The following is an 18,710-nucleotide window of genomic DNA, read 5'->3' on the forward strand; positions in this document are numbered from 1 at the left end:
ACTATATATGATCGCCGAGGAAAGGAACAGAAATTCAATAGTTATTTGGAGTATGTCTGATGATTTCCCTTGTTTTTAATTATTGGGTTAGTCTTCATGCACAACTTTGGATAGGATACAAATTAAATCTTGCTTTTTGTTAAAGCTTTCCATCACATACTTTTATATGCAAACTATATACACATGTATTTGCTTGTTTGCATACAACGAGTTTAGTCACCCAAAGTTTTATATTTGCTTGTTTGTATACGAGTTTAGTCACCCCAAGTTTTGCATTTGTCGCCTCAAATCCGAAATTATTATTGACTTGCTCATTGCACACAAATACAGCAAATCAGCAATGTATACTAAGTTTGTTAAAATTACAAGTTATATAGTTCTTCAGGAGACAGCTAGGAGTTCTCTTATTCTTCTTTTGGCAAGTGTAAGGTATATGCAGTGATAAATAAGCTTGTGTCTATAGAAGTACTTGTTTCCAAATTACTACGTACGTGCTACTGCTGTATGTTGAATCTACCATGAAAAGCTGTTAGTGCTCCAAGTTTTAATGTATTTTGTTAGCGTGAATTTGACTATTTTGATACTAAGCGTGTCAGATTTATTGCAAAACAAGGTTACAATATTGTGTGTAAGAAAGTATATATTATTATACTACAAGCTAAGGGTTGATGTATTTGTTTTTAGTATAAGTGTTATGATCGAGGATTTTGGTTTCTAGTAATTAGCCAAGTGGGGCTCCTATGGGGCAATTCAAGAGTTGATGATTTTATATGCTTATACAATTATACGACAACTTAACAAGACAAGAAAACCATAAATCCATAATAACCTTATTATTATGGATTTTTTAACATAAACAGACAAATTTTTGGCCGATTTTCCCATATTGGACTAACCTTTAAATCTGTCCATATTAGATAAAAGTTTAACATTTTTCTCCCAAAATAAACCCAAATAACCGGTGACCTGTACAACCGGTCATTTTTCTTTAATTATCTTTTTTTTTTAATTAAAAATCTTTAATTTTCTTTTTTAAATTAACAAAATAATTTTAAAAAAAAAATATCACTCTCCCCTCACCCCATTGCCAGCCACCCCCTTCTCCACCTCTCCTCCCTTTCCGACCATCCCCTCACTCGTTCCTCCATCACCTTCCTCCCTCTCATCTGCCATGGATGAACCAACTCAAGCTTCATCTCTCCTCTCCAATTTTTTTTATTTTTTTTATTTTTTTAATTTCAATGGCAGCCTCTCAACCCTCAATCTCCCCTGCTCCCTCAATCCCCAACACAACCCTCAATCAACCACCAATTAAACCACCCACCCAACTCCCTGCTCAGCCCCAAACACCAACAACAGTATCAGCCCCCTTCTACTGACCCTAACCATCAGTCACCCCTCTCCTTCCCCAACCACCAGCCCACCGCCCCTTCTCTAACACCCACCCTCAAACATCCCTCCCTTCCCCAGCCACAAAACCGCCCACCTTACCTAACCCCCCCCCCCTCCACCGCCGAAAATCGCCCCTCATCCCCCATTTCAATGCGTTTAAGGGGCTAAATGTTGGGGTGGGTCGTTTTTGGGTAGGGGAGGGCTGGGTAGTGCGTTTTGGGGTGGGGTAGGCTGGTTCGAGGGGAGGAGATGGTAGTGGAGGGGGTGGCAGCTTGGTCGGAATTAATGGAGGGAGGAAGGAAAGGGAAAGGGAAAAGGGATCAGGAGGAAAGGGAAATTTAAAAATAAAAAAAATTAAAAAAAAACTTGACCAATGATAAAATGACAAGTGACGTTTTACCTGATATAACAGGTTGGGTGACTTATTTAGTCTATTTTGGGAGAAAAAATGCAAACTTCTGTCCAAAATGAGAAGATTTAAAGGTCAGTCCATTCTTTGAGAAACGGACAAAGATTTGTCCACTCATGTTAAAAAATTCTATTATTATTTATTCGAATCATAAAATTAGAACTTATATTTTCAAAGTTCATACCCATATAAGTATTTTGAGTTTTTGATTTGATCTAAATTGATCATTTTATATAATATGATAATATTACATACGTATTCGATTTGAAACAAAATCAATAAAAATCTCTTGTCCTCCAACTCTCAAATACTACATATAATTTACAAGATCAAACGCTGCTCTACAACAACCTACACTGTTGTAGTCCAAAGTGGTTTTGGACTTTGGAGGGAATTGTAATATTTAGAAATAGTTAATGTGATACTCCAGCAATTTAGCTTATAAATACCAAATTACGTTAACTACTTCGTATATAATATTAATTCGATCAACTCGTTTGGGTCGATTCCCACCCGTTTCGTCAGAGTCAAAAGTCATGTTGAAAATGTTCTCTCATTACACATTACACAACTGTTCTGTAATATGTTATTTTTAATATAAGATAGATTATTAAGATTATTAATTAATACTACCGTATTTCATGGTGATTGGACAAACAGTGGTCATCGATAAAATCCAAAAACCTCAGTTGGTGCAGGCTGCCATGTTGTGCTACCTAGTTTGTGTTATGTATTACTGAATTATAGTCTGTATTAATTTGTTATAGTACTATTGAAGTTGTAACCTTTTTATTTCTAATCAATTTCTTATAGTATTATAGTAACCTTTTTATTTCTAATCAATTTCTTATAGTATTATAGTAACCTTTTTATTTCCTCATTTGGAGAAGTCAACATCTTTGTTATTAATATTTCTACTTTCATAGATTATAAATTTGCACTAGCTAGTAGCTACTATATGGATGTCTAAGCTAGCAGTTAATATTATCACAATTTTAAATTATTTACGGAGTAATTAAAGTACGTGTCTATTTGGTTGGCATGAGAATTAAACCCTCATAGAAGTTATTTTTCAAGAAATGTATAGTAATTTTCCTTACATAAATCTTAAGAATTTATTTTTGTTTAGTTTTTACAACCTTCCATGATTTTGAATTTTTTTTTTTTTTTTTTTTTTTGACCAGGATTTTGGTAATTTATTTTATACGTTTTGCATGAATAGTAAATTCAAATAAATTACCACTTTCTTCATTTGTGTTTTCAACCATAACTTAATATTATTGGTGACTAGTAATTACTTATTAGTGTATGAAAACTATCCAACTAGTGCAAACAATGCGATTAAATAAAAAAAATTGTGTCATTTTCTTTTGAAAAAATAGATATTGTACACATATGACATATGAGAACTAATATTTCCTCAAAGGACAAACGAGTACGGATAGTTTATCTATGCCTTAAGAAATACATAAGTTAGCTAATTTCTATGTAGTGCCAAAAAAAAAGAAACCCTTAAAAATACGTTAGACTTAGCAAGTTAAAAGCAGCCATGATGACAGTCGATAGATTAGCAAGTTGCACGAGCATATTAAAAGAAGGAAAATGATGAAGTTCAAATTATTTCCAAATTAAAGTTGTGGAAATTCTCAGTTACCTGATTTACGCGTTAAACGCTTTGCCCACCATTTCCAGTTCTCCACCCCCCATTCATCATCATCACTTACTACTACGACGCTGTGGTATGTTTTTCTCCCCTTTTCCCCCTACTGTTTTAATATTTTATCACGTTTTCGGCTGAAATCTAGCTGTATTGTACTCCCTCTGTCTCTAAAATTTTATCCTGTTTAAACGATAATTGTCTCACATAAACAGTTAAAATGGGTGAACATACTTTCAGAGATGGAGTATGGTTACACATCAATTTGAGTCAAATTAGTTTGAACTTTTTGTCATATTTAGTCAACGGAATTACTATTACAATATAATGAAGCATATCAACCGAAGTTTGCTAAAACGATAACTATAAATAATTTACAGGAGTTTTTTTTTAATAATAAATTAGAAAGAAACAACATTTATTGATTGAATCTAAATTACGGGCAGTATTGATTTTGTGTAATTCAGTAAAAGATCATGTTAATTTTCATATACTTTGTTTATGTGTTGAGGGTTTTTTTATTTTATTTTATTTTTTTTTTTTTTTTTGTGATAAGTTTACATGATCTTATTCTTAGTTAATCAAATTTTTTAGTTTTGAATAAATTAATAGCTCGCTATATATAATCTTTTGAAAAATTTAACTCAATCAGCTAAAACGCTGCACAATCAAACGGTTGCATTTAAAAAAAGCGGAGGTAGTACCTCAATGGCTCATAGCACCTTGTACATCAAACATAATAACAAAAAACCGCGGTCTAACCCAAGACATTAACTAAGCAAAATGTCTGCAGCAGGGTAATTTGTAACTGTGCTCTTATGCTTATTATTTTATTTTCTGGGTTAAATTTACAGGATCACATCAACATTCGAACGATTATTAATGATGAGTTCTATACATGTTCTGTTTATCTTGTGCTGCTACTTTAGTGCCTTTTGCATAGCAATAGACAGCATCACATCATCGATTTTTCTTAAAGAACATGATTATATAGTCTCAAAGAATGGTGATTTTAAGTTAGGATTCTTCAGCCCCTCGAATAGCACTAACCGGTATATTGGGATTTGGTTTAACAAGGTACTTACAAATGATGTTTTTTGGGTAGCAAACCGAAATAACCCGCTTAATGATTCTTCTGGTGTAATGAAAGTATCTGCAGATGGAAATCTGCAAGTCTTGAATGGGAGGAATGATGTCCTTTGGTCGTCGAATATGTCTGTTGTCACTGCAGCTAATGCCTCTTTATCAGCACAACTTCTAGATACTGGGAATCTAGTTCTGTTTGTTTACTACTCCAGGAATAATACTTCTGGTAATGGCACTATGGTCTGGCAAAGCTTTGGTCACCCTACGGATTCTCTCATGCCGAATACAAAGTTGATTATTTCCAATTCTAATATGAATCATGCTTTACAACCTTGGAAGAGCCCTTCTGATCCATCATACGGGAGATTTTCTGTTGGAACTGACTCCTTCATTCATTCTCAAGTAGTTATCTGGGATGGTGATCGTCCACATTGGCGTAGTGGTCCTTGGAATGGGAATATATTTCTAGGATTGATGTATACTGATGAAGCTACCAACTATGCAAACACCTATATTCGTCAGAATGACAAAGATGGGACAGTCGACTTTGTCTATACTGGTGCAAGTACTCTGGCCTATTCTCACTATGCTTTCAGCTATGATGGAACAATTAGCGAGAAATGGTGGGATGGAAAGAAGTGGCAGTATGTTTGGGGTGCCCCTGTAACAGAATGTGATTTGTATGGTAGTTGTGGAGCGTTTGGAAGTTGCAATCCTACAATTTCTCCTGTTTGTAGATGTTTAAAAGGGTTCAGGCCAAAGAATCCAGGGGAATGGAAGAAAGGAAACTGGTCTAACGGATGTGTACGAAAGGTGTCATTGCAATGTGGAATTCAGGGTGGTAAAGATGATGGGTTTTTCTCAGTAAAGAATGTTAAAGTGCCAGACCATACAGAGTGGTCAGTGGGACTAAATCAGGTTAACTGCAGAAGCCAATGCTTACAAAATTGTTCTTGTTTAGCTTATGCTTATGATGCTGGCGCTGGATGTATGTACTGGAGTAGAGATTTAATCGATATTCAAGAATTTTCAAGTGGCGGGTTAGATCTTTATCTTCGTCTACCACATTCAGAGCTAGGTAACTTTTTCCATATTTATCTGTTCAATCACAGTACAGAATTTCTTTCCCATTGAAGTCAAATAAACTTGCCATGAAAGTCTACACAGCTCTATATTTCGGAGTTCACTAATGAAATTTTTTAACTGTCTGTCTGACAGGTACCAGTAATAAGAAAAAAGTTGTTACTATAATGACAGTTGTCTTAGGAACTATTGCGGTTGCAGCTTTGATATCATTCATCCTGTGGAAAATTATGACTCGATGAAAAGGTAGCTCCAGATCTTTGTAATCATTTTGTTATATAAATGTTAATGTATCTATTTGGCTTTGCATCCAATAAACTAAGATAGCTAACCTGACATGTCCGATAGTTATAAGAATGCATTCTTTTCACCTGAACTTATCTAGGCTTGAATTTTACATTATTTTTACACTTGAACAAAATGCATCCTAATTCATCAAGAGTAAATATAATTTAAAACGCTACTGTTATCTTGTTCTTAGTTATTTCCTTTTTTTTTTTTTTGGTTGAAAATGTGAAAAATGGTTATGAGACTTGGTTCTTTTTACCTTTATTTTTGAGTATATTCTGTAATGGTGGTAATTAGACAGTAGAATATCAAATTTATTCTTTCTGGAACTAATTACAATAACAAGATGTCACTTCTAATCCTTATATTACATTGGATATAAAAGTTCAAAGGAAGAATGAACAGCTGGAGAATTTGAAGCATGATGAGAATGGGCACCAAGTTCAACTCAAAGAGTTACCATTGTTTGAGTTCAAAAGGCTTGCAACTGCAACAAACGACTTTCAAGATAGCAATAAACTTGGACAAGGTGGTTTTGGTCCAGTATATAAGGTATAACGATAGTTTCTGACAAATGTTGCTAGTACTTTATCATGATCACTGAAGTCAATAATATATACTGTCTATGCTTGATTCCAGGGGACACTGGAAGACGGAGTACAAATAGCAGTGAAAAGACTTTCTGCTGCTTCGGGACAAGGCTTAGAAGAGTTCATGAATGAAGTTGTGGTTATATCTAAGCTGCAGCACAGGAATCTTGTGAAACTTCTAGGTTGCTGCATAGAAAATCAGGAAAAAATGCTAATTTATGAATATATGCCTAATAAGAGCTTGGATTTCTTTCTGTTTGGTGAGTAACATGCTGCAGTAATTTCACTTTCAAGCGTCTTGCTTCATGTTTGGCATGACTCTTGAACTATTTATTATTTTATATCAATATTCAGATCCTGTCAAGCGAGAGCTTTTGAACTGGGAGAAACGATTCACCATCATTGAAGGAATAAGTAGAGGCCTTGTTTATCTTCATAGAGATTCTAGATTAAGGATTATTCACAGAGATTTAAAAGCAAGCAATATATTGTTGGATGAGGACCTTATCCCTAAAATATCTGACTTCGGAATGGCACGTATCTTTGGCAATAAACAGGATCAAGATAACACTAGAAGAGTAGTTGGGACATAGTAAGCACTCCAATTCCATTTTTCTTCTCCTTTTTTTTCAATCTTCTGAACGGTGCTTCTTTTTCGAATTTTAGTTTTCTACTTCTTAATGTGTTTGTTTTTCCATAACGCAGTGGGTATATGTCACCCGAGTATGCAATGGAAGGACACTTCTCTGAAAAATCTGACGTTTACAGCTTTGGAGTGCTGTTACTGGAGATTATGACAGGAAAAAAGAATAATAACTTTTGGTTGGATGAACAATCACTGACTCTTCTAGGATATGTAAGTCTGAAACCAAATCGATTACGTGCTTATAAGGTTATAGCCCTTATGGGACTACTAGATTTTTAGACTTGTTGTTTTCTTGACTTCTGATGATTTGTTTTTAATGATTTTAGGTATGGAAACTATGGAATGAAGATGACCTTCAGTCTGTTATTGATCCATTAATAGCTGATCCAACCTTTTCGCCAGAGATCTTAAGGTGCATTCATGTGGGATTATTATGCGTACAAGAATATCCAGGAGACAGGCCTAGCACTTCTACACTTCTGTCAATGATAGTTAGTGATATAGTAGATCTTCCATGTCCTAAGCAACCTGGCTTTGTTAGAAGGTTGGTTTCTTCTGACACCGATTCCTCTCAATTACATGGACAAAAGAGTTCATCTAGCAGCAATTATGTCTCAATTACACCTTTGTCTGGCAGATAATCATTTGTATTGTAAATGATTCTAAAGTTTTGGTTCCTTGTAAATTGTTAAAATGACCGCTATTCAGTTTCTAATAGAAAAGTGTGATCATTTCTCCTTGCAAATATATATCCAATGCAATCTTGCAAATTTACAATGTCTAATATCCAATGCAGTCTTGCAATTGTCAACTCATACTCTCAAAGTCCGAAGTAGACTCATGTACATGTATTCATAGCACAGAGGAGAAGTTATAATTTTTTTCATTTTAAAATTTGTTGACAATAAACTCTTTGATAGGTGTTGCAGGCTTGCAGCCCCATTCTTGTTACATCTTGTCTTGCATTCCGAGCTCCTTTGACATTCTCAAAAGATTTTCTACCACCAAAGGAGCTCGGAATATCAAAGTACCATCAAAAGGGCTCGGCATGCTATTATAAGTATCATTACGATGAATTCTCAAGAGTGTTTGCGTATAATGCACCAGTAGTGTAAATTTTACCAACACTAGCTGTCTAGGTTTATCGAGCAATCAGATGAGTAATAGACATATCATTCACGGAGGAACTCTGTTGTGATTGGTAAGATTCAGTACCAGTAGCTGCCAAACGTTTAATGAACCCAGGTTGTTTAGGAGATGGAAGGTCTTCAATGTCACTTGCAAGCATTGAGATAACAGTAGAGATATTAGGCCTATCATTGACATATTCTTGAACGCACAGCAGACCCACTTGTATGCACTTTTTAGTCTCCTTTCTAAAATTTGGATGAGAAACTACAGTGTCGACTGCTGGAGCAACATTACCCTCAATCCATAATTTCCATACCTGAATACAGCAATCAAGCCAATCTTAAGTGAGATTGTCTCAAAATAATTCACTGTGAAACACTAGGAGTTACCCCAATGGCCCAATCTTACAATAAGTTATTGTATGACTATGTCAAATCAGAAGTCATTGAAATTTCAAAAATCACGATACTATCAATTCCTCATAGGATCAAACATTTTCTGGAAAGTGGAAAATTTTTGTAGCAACAAGCCAATTCAAGACTTACATAGCCTATGAGCGTTAAGGATTGCTCTTCAAACCAGAAGGTACTGCTCCTTTTCCCTGTCACAATCTCTAGCAGTAGGACACCGAAACTGTAGACATCTGACTTTTCAGAGAAGTGTCCTTCCATCGCATACTCAGGTGACATATAACCACTGCATTATTCACGGTCAAAATTAAGGTGCAATATTACTATACAAGACTATACTGTGCTATTGAAGTGAGCTACAATAAGACATTGATTAGTTCACCTTAGTCAAATATAAAAGTTGTCCAAGACCAATGTCAGAGAATAAACATTATATAAGACTTACTATGTGCCAACTATCCTTCTGGTTTCTTCCTGATCTTGTCCATGACCAAAGATCCGAGCCATGCCAAAGTCAGAGATCTTTGGATTGAGCTCTTTGTCCAACAAAATGTTGCTTGGTTTAAGATCTCTATGAATAATTCTTAACCTAGAATCCCTGTGAAGGTAAAGAAGGCCTCGGCATATCCCTTCAATTAAATTGAAGCGTTTACTCCAGTCCAGAAGCTGTCGCTTGGCAGGACCTAGAACGTTATTGGTATACAGGCTTAGTAACTACTTTGAAAATATAAACTTCTAAGAGAACCATATTATGATATTCTATTAATGAAGATGTTGCATTCTCAGAAGGTTTTTTGATGATGAAGTTTGATGAAAACAAAAAAAGCGATACTTACTGAACAAAAATGCATCCAGACTTCCATTTGGCATGTATTCTAAAATTAACATTTTTTCTTCTCCTTCTATACAAACTCCAAGCAGTCTGACAAGATTCACATGTTGAAGTCTGGAAATCACAACCACTTCATTCATGAACTCCTCCAGGCCTTGTCCGTAAACTGTGGAAAGTCTTTTTACAGCCATCTCTTGGCCATCTTTCAATATTCCCTGAGAAAAATAAACAGCATATCAACTCAAGCTTGTTAGCTCCTAGTGCCCTGCTACTAGTGGCAACTGGGAAGGAATGATTTTTTTACCTTGTAGACCTGTCCAAAACCACCATATCCGAGCTTTTGACTTTCATGGAAGTTCCAAGTAGCAACTATGAGGGTTTCAAAATCAAACAGCGGTAGATCTTTCAGCTCAGCTGATCTCCCATCATATTTAAATTTAATGTTCTCACGTATCTTCCTTCTGTTTTCTGTTCCAAATAAGTAAAAGGTTTTAATTAAACACCAGGATTGTAGGATAATGTGACACAAATCATGATAATCTACAGACAGATACTGAAGAAGTGTACTACAAGGCTAGTTGCTAAAATTTCAAAGCTACAATGATTTTTGTTAGCACCTTAAGGGATAGCCAATCTTTTCAGAATATGGTTTGACACTTTCATCAATGGTATCAAAAGTGGTTAGTGATAACAGTTTACCTTTCCGTTGAATCAGCCATCTCCAGAGGAAGCAGATAAGTAAGACAATCAAGGTTGCTCCGGAAATTATTGATCCATAAATAACAGCTTTATGTTTATGCTTGCTACCTGCCAATAAAGAATAAACAACAAAGAGTATGAATTGTTCCTCTGATATGTAAGGCTTATAGAAGTTATTCTGCTGTTGAATTTATGAAGCAGAAAACAAAACCTGGAAAAGTAGTAAATAAACAAGACGAATAGGAACCAAAAAGGTTAAAAGTATAATGAGAGTCTTCTGCATTTTGATTTTCATTTACCTAGTTCTGATTGTGCTTGACGCAGGTAAAGATCTACTCCGCCAATAGTAAACTCTTGAATGTCAATCAAGTCTGTACTCCAGTACAAGCACCCTGCACCGGTATCATAAGTGTAAGCTAGACAAGAGCAATTCTTCAAGCATTGGCTTCTGCATTCATTTGGATTTAATCCTGTCAACCACTCTGCACGATCTGGCAATTTAACCATTCTAGCAAAAGAAAGCCATCTTGGGTCACTTCAGTTCCACAACGCAAAGGCATCTTTCTAACACAGCCACCAGACCAGTTTCCTTTGCTCCATTGCTCTGCATTCTTTGGTTTAAATCCCCTCAAACATCGACAAATTGGTGACTTTAGAGAGTTGCATGTTCCGAATGCTCCACATTTACCATAAAAATCACACTCAACATCAGGAGCTTTATATACTGTCTGCCATTGCTTGATACCAGAATCCCACCATATCTCATTTATAGACCCGTCAACTTCAAATGCATAGTGTGAAAAGGACAGCTTGTTTATACCAGTATATACCAAATCAACTTCCCCTTTGTTAGTTTGCTGCATATAGGTATCAGCATAATTATTAGACGGATCAGTATAGAGCAATCCCAGAAAAATATTACCATTCCATGGACCGCTTCTCCAGTATGGATGATCTCCTTCCCAAATTACTATTTGAGGATGAGTGAGGGAATCAATGCCTAGTGAAAACCTTCCGTATGATGGATTTGAAGGACTCTTCCAAGATTGTAAAGCGTGTTACATGTTGAAACTGCTCATTCTTAGCTTCATGTTTGGCAATATTGAGTCTGTAGGGTGATTGAAAGACTGCCATAAAGTGATACCATCTTTACTACTACTGTTAGTATTAAGTTCAAGGAGAACCAGATTCCCTGAATCTGAAAGATGGACTACTCGAGATGTACCAGATGCAAATTCTGATGAGATGTTTGATGACCAAAGGATATTTTTCCCTCCACTCAAGACTTGAAGATTTCCATCTTCGGCTATCCTTAGTACACCTGAGGAATCATACAAAGGGTTGTTCCTATTTGCTACCCATATATAATCCATGGCTGAAACCTTATTGTACCATATACCAAGATACCGATTTTTAGTGTTTTGAAGGGTAAAGAAACCCAGCTTGAAATTGCCATTACTCGAAGCCATGGTTTTAGGATCCTTGAGGATCTGAGCGGGAGTAAAATTACCTATGGCAGCTATTACTTGAAACTTCAAGCATGAGTAGGATAACAGAATAAAAATAGTAACTAATCTACTTACTTGCAGAAAAACCATCACACTTATGCAAGTTCAGAATTTTTGTTTAGCGTCCGTTGTTCAGAGTAGTCATGTCCAGCAGTCTACCTACAGGCTACAGTACAGCAAAATCTAAGTTTTACACCACAACCTGAAATTCGTTTTGCAATAAACTGTAGTGAACTCCAACAGAACAAATTCAGAATCTAAGCAGGAAATGGAAGCTTAAATCATACCAGACTAAGACGGCAAGTATGGTGACAAATGCATAGCAGGTACTACTACTAATAACATGACTGAGCAGTTGAGAGTTGACCATGAAAGTAAACGGAAAAGTGCTGGACCTATGGTAAATGATCAGATGCTGAATAGTGAAGATAACACCAATAATTTATGTCTTGATTAATGATAATACAAGTAGTTGACAGGAGATTACTAGTAATCTATTGTTGTTCTTATTTAAGCAAGTGATAATTAATTGGTTCAAATATCTCTATTGAGATTTGTACTCTTTCAGATGTACTATTAGCAATTTAGCAGCCTTGACATCACATTGTGTTGACTCTTCAACTCTCATCATTTATTTATTTCAACATCACAATTGTATCATAATTGCATGCATGGACCCTGTGACCCTACTATACTTAGCATCACGGTCAAATTACACCCTCACTAAGGGTTCAGAATGTGCAAGAATGTAAAATTACACCCTGGCGTAGAACAAAGCTAACCGCGTAGCATTTATGGAAGTGTAGGCAATTGGTAATTTGGTATGACGCCACAGCCGGAAAATAAAAACAAACAATTGCTATGAAAAGCTAAAAATATGTAACAAAATAGAATGCGGAGAATATATTTCAGTAACACTTTAGAGAGATGATCTTGTTTGAAATATCATAAGAAATAACTTTTACTAGAAAGCAAATGAACATGATTATACAGAATTATTGCTCGATTAATTTCTTCATTCTGTCATAATCTACTTTTTGAGGATGCTAACAAAAGAAAAATTGTGAAGCTGATAGCTTCAATAGTTTATTAGATACTCAATCTAATTCCTTAGATTAGCAAACACTTGCAAACAAAATAGTGACTGGTACATGTCTATTCTACCATTATGAAGCATTCTATGAAACCAAATGGAGGGACACTGAACAACCAGTGATTAACTAAACCTTACACGAGTGCTTTTACACGGAAAACAGCCGGCAACAAAGCAAACATCAATGTTACAAGCATTGTCAAAAGAAATTCGCTAAGGTTGAGACAATGCATTGTCCAAAAAAAAAATGCGAGTGTTGCATTAAAAACCACAGTTGTTTCACTGGATAAGTTGAGCTGTAATACGGCTATTGAGACAAAAGGCCCCATTCTTTCTGATTACTGCATTCATTGCCTCAAGTTGCGAGGGGAAACCCACTTTTGCCATCCTCAAAGGCTCAAATTGCATTGGCCTGCAGTTGCGAAACAATACTTGTTTTAATCTGAATAATCTTTAAAAATTACGATTCAAAGATGCCTTGTATGAATGATTAAGTTCTGACCTAGTAAACAATTCAAGGGAGGAAGATTCATAATTGCAGCCAGACAAAAAGCGTTCCACATCTTCCAAAAGTGCATTACGTGGTATTCCTCGGAATAATACCTGAATAGCAGAAAATTAGAGCAGTTTGTGTCACAGATGTAAAGCACCAGCATGAAAACAGTTAAAATCCAAAGCAACTACTTCCAGAAAATAAGAAGGTAAGTGGAGATGAGATGCATTCCAAGGCAAAAATGATTCTCATACCTGAAGTACAATGCACACACAGTTCAACAAGATAGTACATAGAAAATATAGCTTCAACAGAATACAATTCAAAGCTCCCCCTCCCTCTGTCACTCTCCCTCCCCACCCTTCTCTCTCTAGATTGAAGGTTGGATCATTGAAATGTATGATTTTTCACATTTTGATGTTACTAGGGGCAAGACAGAGGGGGTTAAGAAGCAGCCCAAGTGGGATATGGTTGCGAGGAGAGCAAAGAGAGCACAGAACAAAACTGTAGGGGGAGCATCATGAGAGGGGAAGGAGTGCCAAAGGATAGGAAAGGGAAGCGGAGAAAAGGCAGTAACTGGAAAGGAGTGTGGTGGTATCAATGGGGTCTGCTCATGGACTTTTCTGCTTCATCTGTTTTTTATTCTTTAGGTTGATACCAAGGATCCAATGATAGTTTGAAGGAAACCATCTTCCCCCAATGTTAGATAAACCAGATACAAGGGTTTCAAGATATAGGTGCCCCTGGTATCAATTTCAAACAAATGTTGACATGCAAGGTTTTGGAGCGTTCCAAATACATACCAACCCTTTCAAGCAATTTAACCAAATGATGCCTAATTTGAGTCTTGTGAATGTGCTTCTACATAAACCTTCCAAGATGAGAGCCACATTCAACGAACTATATACAAATAAACAGCAAAATAGGTTCCTCGGCTTAGTGGCAATTGCAAGACTAAAAAGTCTCGATGTATCTACAGATCCGTCATAACAATTAAAGCAATGACATTTGATATTATAACAGCAACTCAAAGGAAAATAGATTTGACCAGACAATCAAGAAAGGAAACTTATTTAGCTAAAAGGCAGAAATTATATATAATTAGAACGGGGCTTCAGCTGCTACTTAGCAGCAATCAAAAGCATTAAACAACTTTCCTGCAAATGGTTTGCAAAATTAATTAGACTTCACTTAACAAGCACACAGATGCAATAAAAAATACTCAGATTTCCTAAGACCCAACTTTCTGTGAGGACTTTAATCATGTTCTACAAAAATCAGAGTCCAACAAGATCACATTTTCTTTAAGCACTTGTACACCTTATGATTTAAAACATTCAAGACAAATGAGATAATGATAAAAATGGCCTTGAGAGTTTCGAAAGGCAGCCCTACTTACATATCTTCCATTATAAGGTGCAACTAGATCCCATTGTTGATGATCTACTACCTGAAATTGAACAAACCAATATCACTACACCGAAGCTACACAAAATATTTAAAGGGGAGACAACTCATATGCTTCACCTTCTCCAATTTAAAAGATCGGTTCTTCCTTGTAAGCTCTCGAATGGCAGTACCATAATCAGATTCAGAGCGGAATTGCACCAGCCTGAGACAGACAACCTTTAAAGTTACTGCTTACAAATGCTTTTCTAATCCAAGAACAGTACAACACTTTGAGGGATCTGTTAAAGGGTTAATACTGGTACCAGAAAAAGATATGGATCGATGTGATCCAAGTAGTAACCAAACGAACCAAACCTTCAAGTCAACGACTCCAAGGATGAATTAAAGGCAACGGCTATAATTCTCTAGTCAAGCTGATCTCATCAATTACAGAAAGCTATGAATACTCTTAAGAAAATATGAAAATAAATTCTTAAACGTCCACACTTTTGAGGAAGAAGATGATAATCGATTCCTCACAATACAACTGAACTCGTTTGTTCACCATTTTGCATAAGAATGTATTGTTTTCTCAATGATTAGATAAATTGATGGACCGCATAGCCAAAATACTTCAAAATGTGTTGCACACCATAAAGTTACTATAATAATGAAGATAAGGGAAAAAAAAAAAAAAAAAAAAAAAAAATTGAAGCAACAGGCAACAACAATAAAATAACTACAAAATGCATGCTTTATAAATCAAGAAGATTACATTGCCATTGGATGATATGCCCTGTTGTAATCAACCTTAATGTCATCCAATGTCAAGTTGCATCCTTCAAACAAACTGATGATGTCAGTCTTCAGTGTATTCGATGAGATGCCAAACAGCCTCCCATAGACCGAACCTAAAATGTGACAATGGGATAAGACAATAGCTCACTATAACAAAAGTGACAAAGCCATGAATACAACAAAAATTTATCTTCCGTATATGATTAGGCACGCAATATAGTTTGAGAAGATAGAATGCAGCACCAACAAAACAAAGATACTAATGAAAAAGTGGAAGCCCAGAATATCTGCACTCTTTAAATGCTATTTTTTCAATTTACTCAATCAAAGAAAACGCCATCAACAAAGACAGAAAATGACGATGTCATAATGCTTCATCACGTGTCTCCAAGTCTACCAAATTATATATATTTGCAATAACTTATCTGAAATGGGACCATGCACATAAAATGAAGGTTCCCATGAAGTATTGAGAAATTATCTCATGCATGCATAATATTTTTGACCTAACATCCAGCTTCTGTTAGACAGCATCCCTCATAAAATTAGTAAGACATTTCACAGGAGCAACCTCACTGGTTGTGCACTGAATACCATTCCCTTATAAAAGACTTATGAGCACATAAAAAAGTACTTATATACTCTGATATAACTGTTCAAAAAGTAGGGTACATGGTTAGATGACCATCAGTAAAAATTACTTATACAAGAGACTGTAAAGGCATTTTCTATAACAAAAATAAATGTTGCAGACGACCAATCTACACCAAATCAAGGTGTAAATTCCAGGGATTCTCCAGCTTGGAGAATACTGAAACCATGAATTAGAAGAAACCTTTGTATGATGGTATGAAAGGGTATATCATTATGTATTCAAAATTTTAATCTCAAATGACTAGACAGCTTAACATTTTTATAGTCATGTCATTACTTATAACAATTATGTAACTCTATTCCATTAACCTATGTGACTCATGCTCAAGTACTCATGTCCCCAAGTCAGTGTTATCTAAATACATAATACTCTCATCACTCCCGCGTATTCCGTATTATACTTTCGTTCCAATACTCAATACTTTTACGTATTAATACTCTCAAATCAGCGTATTCACTATATTATGATATCTCAATGCACATAGATAATATTCTTTTGCCGGGGGGTTGGGGGGTGAGGGGGGGGGGGGGGGGGTGGGGGTGGAGTACCTTCTTTTGGTTTCTTGTTTCAATTTGTTTCTGTTGCAGAGTTACCTAATACTCCCCTCCCCTCCATGAACTCCTTATTTAAGTCTTGTATACCAATTCTCTCAATTTTTCTATAAAATATCCTTTATATTTATAAGGGTAAATTATTTATATCGTATTATGACCCCAAAAAAACTGTATTACAAAAACACCTCAAACGTATTACAATACTCCCACCTAGTGTATTGCGAATTTGTATTCGTTCTGCGTATTAGAGCGTACTACGTATTTATCTTCTGAAGATTTTTCATTATTTTGTCCCAAAAAAAGTGTCGAACTGTCTAACCCATTTTCAAGTGTCGAGGATCCAACACAAGTAGTTGAGGTGAAACAAAGAGTTTGAGTAACATAGCCATCAACTCTATCACTCTAAAGAGTCTTTCCCGCATATTGGATTAAAAAACAGAGATTTAGGCGCATCTTCAGCATTTTATACATATTTTTTTAAGAGCAGCCCTATGGTGTGTATAGTGCAGTTTCTATCACATACGAAGTATGTAGTTTATCTTCACCATGATTTTATAGTTAGATACATCACCTCAATCGCCCTAATGTTAATCACCCTTCAAATCTTACAGACTGTTAACTTCATGGGTAAATTTTCAAGAATAAACTACACTATAGTCCAGGGTAATGCTTGTTCTCCCACAATTATCTCTTCTTCTCCATTCATTTTCATTACCACTCTATATCACCTCAAAAGTGAAACTGGAAACAAGAAAGAAAGCACAAAATCAGGACAGAGTTGCAATGCTATTTATTGCAAGGTAGAGCTTGATTTACAAAATCATATGTCTAGGTGATTACCATTACCGATAATTATTAGCAGCTTAGCAACTCCCAAACAAGCATAATTGTTTTTTTCTTTTCCTCAAATTTTATCTATCATGCTAAAAATATACTCTGACTACATTTTCAATCAATTTTCCCAACACCATAAAATACCATCCAAGCTAATTATCCATACTTGATATCAAAGATGATAAATTTCAAAAACCCAACAACATTATACGCCAACCATCCTTATTTTCTATGCTCCACAAAATTAAACCATGATTAAAAGTTGCAACAGATTGATTGTATTTTGGTTTATTCCCAAAAACATGATATAACTATAGTTTAATAGCAAAATAAGCTACATTTTAACAATTAATTTATAAATAATTCTTCAAAGAACCAATTCAAATGTATAAATCACATCATAGCTCGAGCAAAATAAATAGTTATTCGAAAATCAAACAATTCCCAGCAAAATTAATCATAAAAATGATATATTAGTGTATACAACCTAAAAAAAAATTGAAAATTTGAGAAATAAAATAGCAATTAGAAGAAAATGGGTGAGAAATTAAGAAACCTGAAGTTGGGGAAGGAATAGAAGAACGCGGAGGTTGAGATTGAGGTTGATGCTCAATACCAGTTGAGAAATGGCGGGGCGAATCACGAAGAAATTGTGAAAGAAATTGGGAGTTTCTTGCATTGGTAGATTGAAGCAATTTCTTGGTTCCTCTTGAAAGAATCATGGCTGATTTTTAAAAAGGAGGAGAAATTTGCAAATGAGTACTGAAAGAGGGTTTTAGTGTGGGAAGAAGAATTAGAGCTGAAAACACTTTCTAAATAATGAGATTTTGTATGTTGAATTGTTAATGGGCTTGGCTTCAATTAGTACAAGGTAGTCATGAATTGTACTACAGGGCATGGGTTTAAAACTAGAGGCGTAAATAACTTATAATCCCTCTATGTTTTAATACCCCCTCCGTTTTTAATAAGTGTTATATTTTGACTTTTTTCACTATTCACATAATGATTTTGACTTGATTAATTTACTAATATATAAAAAAACAAATATTACTTGTTGGATTCGTTATAATGTATACTTTCATATTATCAATTTTCCTATAATTTAATTAACATATGATTATATAAATTAATGGTCAAAGTCGTGTTTCGGCATGCGTGTTTGG

General features: G+C 35.3%; 1 protein-coding gene and 2 pseudogenes across 1 annotated transcript; 1 reads left to right on the forward strand and 2 right to left on the reverse strand.

Annotated features, from left to right (window-relative positions):
* The first annotated feature begins 2,988 nt into the window (after window positions 1-2,988).
* Window positions 2,989-7,896, forward strand: LOC110695006 (annotated as a pseudogene).
* On the reverse strand, window positions 7,866-12,248 carry LOC110695005 (annotated as a pseudogene).
* Window positions 12,249-12,778: 530 nt separating this feature from the next.
* LOC110695007 lies at window positions 12,779-18,410 on the reverse strand. The gene is made up of 6 exons (XM_021872202.1): window positions 18,104-18,410; window positions 15,482-15,617; window positions 14,845-14,929; window positions 14,717-14,767; window positions 13,327-13,427; window positions 12,779-13,236 (listed from the first exon to the last, which is right to left on the reverse strand). The coding sequence occupies exons 1-6, from the start codon at window positions 18,267-18,269 to the stop codon at window positions 13,104-13,106; spliced, it is 672 nt and encodes a 223-aa protein (XP_021727894.1). The 5' UTR covers window positions 18,270-18,410; the 3' UTR covers window positions 12,779-13,103.
* Between the last annotated feature and the right edge of the window lie 300 nt (window positions 18,411-18,710).

The sequence above is a fragment of the Chenopodium quinoa genome, unplaced genomic scaffold (assembly GCF_001683475.1).
Source record: "Chenopodium quinoa cultivar QQ74 unplaced genomic scaffold, ASM168347v1, whole genome shotgun sequence".
NCBI lineage: Eukaryota > Viridiplantae > Streptophyta > Magnoliopsida > Caryophyllales > Amaranthaceae > Chenopodium > Chenopodium quinoa.